The 10,879-nt window shown below is 29.4% G+C and overlaps 3 protein-coding genes across 3 annotated transcripts; 1 reads left to right on the top strand and 2 right to left on the bottom strand.

The window, feature by feature from the left end:
• Positions 1-1,591: 1,591 nt before the first annotated feature.
• Positions 1,592-2,515, top strand: LOC103308431 (zinc finger MYM-type protein 1-like). Its single transcript, XM_008181776.1, has one exon. The coding sequence runs from the start codon at positions 1,592-1,594 to the stop codon at positions 2,513-2,515; it is 924 nt and encodes a 307-aa protein (XP_008179998.1).
• Positions 2,516-8,483: 5,968 nt separating this feature from the next.
• On the bottom strand, positions 8,484-8,930 carry LOC103308425 (piggyBac transposable element-derived protein 2-like). Its single transcript, XM_008181768.1, has one exon. It carries the CDS (start codon positions 8,928-8,930, stop codon positions 8,484-8,486), a length of 447 nt encoding a protein of 148 aa, XP_008179990.1.
• A 119-nt stretch (positions 8,931-9,049) lies between these two features.
• LOC103308422 (piggyBac transposable element-derived protein 3-like) lies at positions 9,050-10,301 on the bottom strand. Its single transcript, XM_008181763.1, has 2 exons — positions 10,149-10,301; positions 9,050-10,051 (listed from the first exon to the last, which is right to left on the bottom strand). The coding sequence occupies exons 1-2, from the start codon at positions 10,299-10,301 to the stop codon at positions 9,050-9,052; spliced, it is 1,155 nt and encodes a 384-aa protein (XP_008179985.1).
• Positions 10,302-10,879: the final 578 nt, after the last annotated feature.

The following is a 10,879-nucleotide window of genomic DNA, read 5'->3' as shown; positions in this document are numbered from 1 at the left end:
GAAGTGCACCTCTACCAAATAAAGGTAATTTTTCTATTTAATTTGGCAATAAAAAAAAAATAACAATAGTTAAATACAATTTAGAATAATTATTTATCTGCAATTATCTACCTACCTAATTATGGTATAATGTATAAGTCTTGTTTAACTAATTTTACTGGGATTCTAATAATTTTTAAATTATAACAATCATACTTTACAGCAGGGTCTGAGAATATTCAATATGGCTAATTATTTAGTTTGTATTTTATGTCCTTAAGAAAAGACTTAAATATTTTTTACAAATGTATGGTTTTTTTTTTTGGTAATAGATATCACAAAAGATCAAATTGGAATCGCTACTTCCAATTATGGCTCTTCTGTAACAGAATTAACTGTATTAAACACTGACATTGCTAATACAGCACTAGAATCTAGTGATTTATTAATCAACTCGGGAGCTTCTTGTAAGTTTTATAATTAACATTTTCATATGCATGCACCTCATGTGATGTTCTTGCATTCTAATAAAATATTGCATAATATATACTATTGACTATTAAGTAATTTACATTTTTATTTATTGTTTTTTTAAAGGCAGTAAAATGAATGTAGTATTGTAATTTGTATAGTGTTTTTTCTGATGAAGATCAATCTAATGTGTCATCAACTAGGGATGTTGAAGGTAATTAATAATAATAATAGGTTCAAATATTAAGTTTTTTAATCGTCAAGTTTAATAAGCAATCTAATGTCTTTTAAGTCGAAATAAAAATAAATATGTAAATAAAGTGTGGTTTAAATAAACATTTTCCAAATACATATTTTAAAATAAAACTGATAATTAATTCAGATATTACATATTTTAATAGATATCGGTAACATTGTAGATCGAGATGTTATGCGTTTCCAACAATTTCCAAATGATCCATCAATAATATTAGATTCAAAAATGTCTCCAGAATAGTTTGCTTATATTGCTGCTTTACAACCGTGTCAACCTAAAGCATCTGAATTAAAAGGAGGTATATTTCCAACTAGATTGCAAGGCAAATGGTTGCGTTCTTTTTTACGAGGAACATTATAGTAAAAAACTTCCAAATGGTGAATTTGTTAAGCGAAATTGGATATCATATTCCCCATTGCTAGATAAAGTTTATTGTATTGTTTGCAAACAATTTATAAAAGAAGATGCAAAAAGTTATCAACTAGTGCGGTTTGGTTCTGATGATTGGAGCCATATATCATTTAAGCTTAAATCACATGAATCAAATAGTATCCATTTAGAGTCTGAAATTTGAAGAGCTATGTTTATAAGTAATCAAAGAGTAGTAAGTACAACATTTGAAACTTCAAACAGAATTGTTGCTGAAAATAGGGAAATTGTGAAAGTAATTTTTGAAACTCTTATCTACCTTGCTCGTCAAAATATAGCGTTTCGAGGCCACAATGAATCTTGGACATCAAACAATCAAGGCAATTTTATTGAATTGATTAAATTCATATCAAAATATAATCCAATACTTTCATCTCACTTATCAAAAATTCAAAACTAAAAAAAAAAAAAAAAAAAAATCGATTAACATTTTTATCCAATCTAAGCCAAAATAATATGCTCAATGTTCTTGGTGAAATGGTTCGGGAAAATATTTTATTCAAAATTAAAAAATCTGGAGTATTTTCATTCATCATAGATACTACAACAGATGTTTCTAATATAGAACAACTTTCATTAGTAATTAGGTTTATAAATGAAAATGAAGAAGTAGAAGAAAGATTAGTTGCTTTAGAAAATGTATCAGACGCAAGAGGTATTTGTATGTTTAACGTTTTGTGTAATATTTGTGAAAAATATGATATTGATTGGGAAAATAAACTGTGTGCACAATCATATGATGGGGCATCTTCCATGCAAGGCCAATACTCTGGTGTTCGTGCATACATTCAAGGAAAAAATCCTAGGGCAATATATGTCTGGTGTTTTTCTCATATTTTAAATCTTGTTGTGGTGGACACTTGTGATACAAGTAAGACTATGAGAAATTTTTTCGGAGATTTGCAATCATTGATTGCTTTTTTAAGAGCAAGAAAACGTACTGCAATATTTTTAAACCAACAAAAAATATGTTATCCAGATAAAAGAGTTTGTAGAATGAAAAATTTTTCTTCTACACGTTGGACATCTCATGGCCATGCTTTGACAGTTATATTTGAAAAATATAAAGCACTCACTAATACATTACAAGAGTTATCAAACTCAACTGAACGTGATACACCTTCAATGGCAACAAATTTAGTGTCTACTATTTCTTCATTCAAGTTTGTTACACATTTGTTATTAATGGAAAATATCTTTGAGCACACAAAATCCATTATCCATATATTTACAATCACCATCATTGGATTCATAACTATGGTTGATAATTGTGCTAGGAAACTGTCAGAGTTAAGAAAGGATCTACATTTAGATGTATTATTGGCTGATGTCAAAATGTTTTCCCTGGAAAATGAACTGGAAGAAGTATGGTTTCCATAAAAACGGGTTCAGAGGCGGAAACTAATGGCTGGAGAAAAATCGAATGATGAAGTAGTATCAAATGCCAAGGATAATTTTAAAATACAAGTTTATTTCACTGTCTTGGATCAAATATGTACATCTATAACTAGCCGATTTGAAGGCTCACGGGAAATTTTATCCGACTTGTCCCTTCTTTCAGTCGATCGACTCATTGTTACAAGTAAAGGATGTCCTATACCTGAAGATAATTTTGTGTATCTTGATAAGTGGATTTCAAATTTACAAATCGATCAATTAAAATTGGAATATTCCACTTTTGCATACAGTTTCCTTAAATTAAAATCAAACGTAGAAATTGAAAAATTGCATGAAAATGTAATAATAAGTGAATCAGATACGGATACAAATGTTGATTCAGATGAAAACAATAGTGAAGAAACTAAAACTAAAATGACAGTTTTAAATGTGTTAAAGTTATTAAATACATTTAGCTTGATATCTGCATTTCCTAATATGTACATGACATTCAAATTTGTGTGTACCATACCAGCTACATCAGTAAGTAGTGAAAGGACGTTTTCTAAATTAAAATTGATTAAGACTAGAATTCGTTCGACAATGGTACAAAAACGTCTCGAAAGTTTGATGCTCTTATCATGTGAAAAAGATGTAAAAATTAACCTTGATGAAGCAATAAACAAATATGCCAACACCTCTAAACTACTACAAGAAGCGTTATTATATAAGTAACAACTTATATCTTGTTAAAGAGTATAAATTATTATTTAATTATTAAGAAATATGTTTATACCTACAGTTATATATTAATACCTATGTATAGTAATATATTAATATGTATATGACCAATGAGTATTCAAAGAATTAAGTTTTAGTTAACTAATAGTTTATTTTAATTAATGTTAAAAAAATATTGAGACTTGAGTTGATTATAATAAAGTATAATGAAGCAATTATCATTATTAAATATGAGAATAAAATGATTTATGTTTACCAATTATATCTGTAACATTGATGGAAACTATTTAATAAATGATCAAAAAAAAAAAAAAAAAAATTAAAAAACTATTTTTTATATACTTTAAATATTGACGAAGTATAAAGATAGGGCCATTAATCCAAATTAATAGTTCATTATGTTTTTATAGTGACAATACGAGCGAAGCGACCGTTTTTGGTATGTGGGGGTATTTAATAAATGGGTGGGTGGGTGGGTGGTATGTAAAAATCTTCGCTCCTTAAGTAAAAGTAGTTCAACACGCCACTGGTGTACAGTCTTGTGACTTGTGAGACTGAGTTTCTTATTTTATTTTAATTGTTTAATAGTCAAACAATAAATTAGTTAAAAATTTAAATGATAACAATATTGTAATTATATCATGAATTCCGTGCATTCTAGCAGTAGAGCTAAAAAGATGTTGTTGCTTACACAGTACAAAGAACCAATTAAAGAACTTAACGAAGGTTAGTCAATTTATTATTTTGATAGTATTAATATTATATCTGTAATGAAAATCAAATTTGAAATAATCATAATATAATATAGTGATGTACCTATTATAATTAATACAATAAGATTCTACATATTATTATAGTAATGTGTTTCTTGTAATCATAATTATATATTTTAATATTTATAATATAACGAAATAAAAATATAATATTGTCTTAAACTAGATAATATGACTATCCTTCAAACGAACTATACCGGGATTAAAAATACGAAAAATATTACCCCGTTTAACAATGATGGCCAAGACAATAGCTGCAATGAGCAAAATATGTTTGTTCAGGAATGGATTAGTTCTGTACAAAGTTTTGAAGAAGGTTTTAATGCTGTGAATCCGATTTATTTCGACGGTAAGTTTTTCAAATTATATATTAAGTACCTTCGTAATTTTTGTTTTGGTCACGCTTAATAATTTGTCTCTTGTCTGTTTGTAATATAATATAATATTATCATTAATATTCTATTATCACTATATATTAATTTTTTGAATGTATTTGTTATTAAATATTAATAATTTGATAGGTAATTATGAATACTAATAATTAACGTTTAAAAAATATTTGTTCAGTCATTTTCATGTGTTTCTGAGTAATATTGTAGTCTGGGGATTTTTATTTCGATTACCAAAGCAGAGCGATACCCACTTTTTTTCGTTCATTTTTGCAAATAATTTTACTGTCAATTTTTATTTTATAATACATAAATTATAATATCATAGGTCAACTTACCATTTTAAATATTTAACGAAAGAATTACTTAATATTTAATGTTTATATTATAATTATTTTCCTCTAAGTATTGACCTAGTGTTACAATCCTATCGTATTATTTTCTTTATAGATAATACTGATCCTTTTACACAACCAATAATTATTGTACCTGCCGAGAATAACACTGATTTAGAATTACAAGAAAATATTAACGACATTTTCAATTTAAATTCGAACGAGGATGGAATCAAAAATTATCAAATATTAGAACCTGCTAGTGTACTTTTTTCAAGTTACATTGATAAACATAATATAGAATCTAATAATGTGATAGAATTGGATCATGATGTAGAAAGTAATAATAATGAGGATAGTTCATATCATCCATCTTCACATTTATCCCAGTCATCTGAATATGCAATCCCTATCAGTGTTTCTACAAATATAAAAATAAAATCAGTTAAAAGTCCAAAGAAAAAAGAAAACGCTTTAAGTTTCTTAAAAAAAGAAATGCGAATTGAAATACGTCGTAATTATTGGGATTTGGGCGATTCCACACGTCAAAAATGCTATTTGACTTCGAATATTGTGGAAAATTCTATAAAACGTCACCGACCAAGAACAGATGATCCCTCAAAACAGAAGACGAAAAGTAAGTGTTTTGAGTATTACCTGACAGATTTAAATGGAATTAAACACAGTCTGTCAAAAATTCTTCTGTTTAACGTTGCACATAACATTTCCGGTAATTAAATTGGCAATGAAAAATTGTAATGAAGCAGGAATGTTTGTTGGTGTCGATGGACGTTTAGGAAGAACGCCTCCAAATAAAACGTCTGACAAAATAATACAAGAGGTAAAAAATCATATACAATCATTTCCAAAAATGGAATCCCACTATTGTCGCCATGATACAAAAAAGTTATACTTGTCATCTGATTTAAATATATCAATCATGTATAGACTTTATTGCAGTACGTCACCTGCTGAGCCTGTATCTAAAATCGTATACACACGAGTATTCCACGAATTTGATCCAGCATTATCATTTTAGAAATCCAATAAAGATCAATGTACCAAGTGTAATAATTATAATAACAAAAGTAAAATTACATTTAAATGATTAAATCTTTATTAAATATTATTAATCTTTATTTAATATTCATAATTTTATATTTATATTTATACATGTTGTAATGGAACAAAACAGAGTAACCAAATCAGTAGTGCACTCTGGTAGTGTACCATCACCCGAGCAAATGTTACAACCGCCGCGCGCTCACGCAGCGATGACGCGCCGCCAGCCGAACATTCAACACAGCATACGCGACAAACCGCGTAGCAGATAGCGCTGTCGAGCTACGCATTGAAAACCGGGATGCCGCCCACCGGAAAAATCAAGTTTTCCTACAGAAATACTCAAAATGGAAGATCGTAGTAAACATATTTGGAATCACCGCATTCAACACATTAAACTATGTACATGCGCGTGCATCCATATCCAACTTAAAACACCGAAACCACAAGAAATGTAAACTAAATTTTGGTGCATTTCAATCGGGACCGGCCGCCAGAGTATAGCATATATACAGGTCGCTGGCCGCCGATACAACCACAGTCATTCTCCCTGCTGAACATTGAGAAAGATACACCGGACAACACTAGTGTTGTAAGACGGGTATCGATCTCTTGTTACCGACAGCACACCGCCCCGAGACTGAATACGCCGGACGGTAAACCCGTAATACGGATATTCTACAGTCTTCCCCGGCAAACCCTGTTATCCGCCACCGTCCGAGTGCGCCGTGAAGCAGATTGTTGTGTACATGACGTCTATCACTGAGCGCCGACCGTCCGAGCCGAGTAGCCAGTAGATCCAGAACCGCCGTACACACACCACCGCCCGGGAAGAACAACCATATTCCGTCAACCAGCATACCACCGTCAACCAGAAGCGCCGCCAACAGAGCCGAGCCGCCAACCACAGAACTTCCGAACTAAGTCGTGAGTTCTATGTTCAAACACATCCCCACCCTTCATGTATTATTCCCGAAATATACTATTTTACTTGTAAGCTCATAAGAGTATAAAGCAACATAACTATTTTAATATTGTAAAAGAAAACAAATATTCATTTGTACACATATTTTAATTACGTATTGAAATAAACGTTGAGAAAAATATATTACAAAAATCCAGCGTTTGATTTTAATTACAATGTACCATACTTAAATTATATTAATTACAGATCACAATGGTTAGACTGAAAAGTTTTTATGATATAAACCAAATTTTTTTTTTTGATGGGTGCTGTGGAGGTAAATGTTTCAATCCCCCCCCCCCAAAAAAAAAAAAAAAAAAAACATAACCAAATCACGCCACTGGACAGTGGATATATGAAAATTTCCCTGGTTGATTAATTGGCATTATCTATACACGATAAAATTCGATCAATATATTTTGATTTGTTTTGAACTGTTTAGGGACATGTTCAGTTCTCAATTTTATAAGTTTTTTTTTCTATGAATGTCAATAAAATTGTATTTGTTGAGTAAAAACTCTTGAAAATTTAATAGAAGGCTCCTAATATATTGTTACAGTGATATTTTAAAAATATTAAAAATCCAGTCACATTTATTTTTATAAGCATTTAAAGTTCAAATATTGATAAAATACGTAAAAACGACGAAAATGTGCAAATTATTTTGAGCTAGAAATTCATAAAAATGTTGCTTTTTAAATCTAAGATTTGAAAATGTAGTACAAGATTCCTCATAAGTTTGTCCACCTTTAACAAAAAAATTCTACAAGATAGTAAAATTAAACTTTTATGAGCGTTTGAAGTTCATATTTTTATATTTTTACAACATTGGATATTTACTCGATTTCTCATGTAGCGATTTTCTTATTTTGTTGTAATTCAATAACAAATAACTGTAGATACATGTAATTTTCACTGAATATTTATATTTTCATTTTCTAAACTTAAAAATTTGACTCATTTTTACGGTAAATTTAAAATTTCAATTTTTTTAAGTTTTTTTTTATAAACATCTATACAATTTTATATGTTGGGCCAAAAAGCATGACAATTTAATAAAAGACTCCTGATATATTGCTTCAATAGTATAGTTGAAAATATTAAAAATACATGGACATAATTTTTTTTATAAGAATTTAAAGTTCAAATATTGACAATATTTATCAAATTTAAAATTTAATAATTATTTTGTAATTTAAAATTTATAAAATGTTCAAATTTTATAGCTAAGGATTGAACATTTAAAACAAGGTTCTCCGTAGGTATAAGTAGTCAATTCCATATTCAAAAAATCTAAAAATATACACGAACGCAGTTTTTTTTTATAGTTAGGTACCTATTTGAAGTTCAATTTTGAACGAAATCATATATTAAACCATTAACGGCCAACATATTAAATATCGAAAAACCTACTATTATAAAGATTGGTATTTGCTAAGTAACGTAATTTTATAACGGGAAAAAAAAAAAAATTTTTGGTCTACCCAATTTTGCGTAAGAAAATGTTGCGCTGACGCAACGTTGGCTTAATGTGTATTAAAAAATAACTAAAAACAACGAATTTATTCAAACTGTTAAATTATTTATTTATTCTGAATTAATTATACATTTAATAGTATTATTATTATATTGAAAAAAAAATGTATGTTTACAAAAATGTATTACGTATTTATTGAAACATGAACAATAAATATTTGAAACTTTTTTTTACTTTTCATGGAATTCTTGAAAACAATCTGGATGTAGAAAAACATTGCACTTTTTGCATGAATAAATTGTTTGCGATTGACAATTGCGACATCTTCTTCTTTCATTTTTTCGAATAATGAGATGACCAATATCGTCCTTTCTTATAGCTGTAGGTAGAGCATTTTTCGAAGGCCGACCCAAATTTGTGTTGGTAATGGATACTGCAGACTCATTGATAGTTTCTTCATTTGATTTTTTAGATGATGATTTTAACAAACTCAAAACAAGTTTTGATCTGTAGTCAAATTGTGAACTTTTTTCACCATTTACCAAATTATAAAACTTCCACGAATTGACTACTGCACTGTCTACTGCGTTGCTAAAAAGTGGCCACCACCATTTTTTCCCTTTGACTCTAATCCTGTAATTTGCTATACCATTATCATGCAGATCAACGCCACCCATGTTTTTATTGTAATCCTGAATTACGTTAGGTTGCTGGACATTGAAAGTTTTTTTTTCTTTTCTATTATAACGTTTTGCGATTACTAATGGATTAATTGTACCAACGTTAGTCAAGACCGTCACAACTGAATTGTCATTCCATCGAACTGCGCAAATTTCATTTTTTTTTTTTCAAAAGCAAAGTCAAATGTTCCTTTACATTCTTTTCCCAACAGTTTGACAGATTTTAATTTATAATTACCAATGCGATTTTCTCTCACAGTGCCTGTCGCAAAGAATCCTTTTTCTCTTAGCATAGCCATTAGAGAATAACTAGTAAAAAAGTTGTCGAAAAATACTTTATGCAAGTTTGGATTTTCAACAGACTCCAAAAGATTGAATACAACTTCTGAGCCTAATGGCAAACCTTCTATTCGTTTGGTACTAGCACCACCATAAGGTGAAAACTGAAATAAGTAACCATTTTCAGAAGTTAAACACCATAACTTGAAGCCAAAACGAACTGGTTTTCCTCTAATAAACATTTTGCAAGAATGCCGACCAAAGTATGGTACCATTTCTTCGTCTATTGACAAATTATGAGCAAAAATACCAAACTGAACAAACTTTTGATTCAATAAATCGAAAAAAGGACGCAACTTTGAAAATTTATCTAAGGGGTTGAGATTATGATTATCAGCTAAATGCAAATTTTTTTTTATGAAACGAAATTTATTTCTTGACATTGTATTTCTCACTAAAGTTACTTCTTTATCTTCATCTTTACTCCAGTAGCAGTCCATTTGGGGTAAAGTATGGTATCCTGTTAGTATCATAATCCCTAGGAATTTTAAAAGTTCAGACTTTTCAATAAAAAAATCGTGTCTATTTTGCTCTTTCGCGTATTTCATACTGAAATCAATAATTAATTGCAAGACTGTGTCGTCGAAAAATAAAGAAAAATATTTGAGTGGATCAATTCCTTCATAAGTCTCAATTAGGTTTTTTATATTTTCTTTTTCGACGTTTTCGGTAAATGATGAATACACAGGATTTGCTTTAGATTTCCATATTGGCGTATAATTTTGTTTTATATTACCAATTTTTTTTTTTTTTACTAGGATTTTCTGGCTGTTGTGAGTCTACATTTGAAGTTCCAGCCATTTAAAAATTATGATTTAAAACTTCAAATGTACCACATATGTCACTACTGAGTACATTTGTATCGTCATTTATTACAATTGCATTATCTTCAACATTTTCCTCATCAGTGAGACAATCAACATCTGGGGGAATTATAATAATATCGGTGGGTTCATCATCACTCACGTCTACATTATCTAAAAACTCCAGTATCTCTTCCGATGTTTTTAACCTTTTGAACTCACTCATTTCTATAATAATAAATACTAAAATGTAAATAAACGTACCTACCAATGAATAATTAAAAAAAATGAAACTTACTTAGGCAGACTTATAGCGATTGACCAAACCAATTATTGTAGAAACAAAACAGATATAGAAAATAGAATTACAAAATAAGCTGCAATGACCAAACAAATTTACGAACAAACGCGATAACGTCGTCAACTAAGTCGTGTCTATAATCTCAATTACTGGGTATTGGATATTGGTATATTTATAAGCTATTATAATAATAGCTATTGTCAGAAACAACAATGTACGCGGGAACACCGCGTTCTAGCGTCCGCCAAGGTCACTATTTGACCCGTACTGGAATTTATATGCTACAAACCGCCAACGTTGCGTGTACGCAACATAAACTTTGAACTTCAAATTTTAGTATGAGAAATGAGCGAAAGTTAATACAAATGATCTAAACACATCGAATACCTTTTGAAAATAACGATTTTTACACAGTTTGAACTTTTAAAACACAAATTTATATATTTTTCAATTTCTCAAAAATGTTTAATATTATACATCAAAAATGTCTAAATTCTGTCGTT

This window comes from Acyrthosiphon pisum, chromosome X (genome assembly GCF_005508785.2).
Source record: "Acyrthosiphon pisum isolate AL4f chromosome X, pea_aphid_22Mar2018_4r6ur, whole genome shotgun sequence".
Classification (NCBI taxonomy): domain Eukaryota; kingdom Metazoa; phylum Arthropoda; class Insecta; order Hemiptera; family Aphididae; genus Acyrthosiphon; species Acyrthosiphon pisum.
This window is presented reverse-complemented; position numbering and strand designations above follow the sequence as displayed.

Coding starts and splice junctions, on each gene's coding strand:
- LOC103308422 (XM_008181763.1), bottom strand. CDS start 10,301: ATGAGTGAGTTCAAAAGGTTAAAAACATCGGAAGAGATACTGGAGTTT. Junction 10,052..10,148: donor ATGTTGAAGATAATGCAATT/GTAATAAATGAC, acceptor CTTCAAATGTAG/ACTCACAACAGCCAGAAAAT.
- LOC103308425 (XM_008181768.1), bottom strand. CDS start 8,930: ATGGGTGGCGTTGATCTGCATGATAATGGTATAGCAAATTACAGGATT.
- LOC103308431 (XM_008181776.1), top strand. CDS start 1,592: ATGCTCAATGTTCTTGGTGAAATGGTTCGGGAAAATATTTTATTCAAA.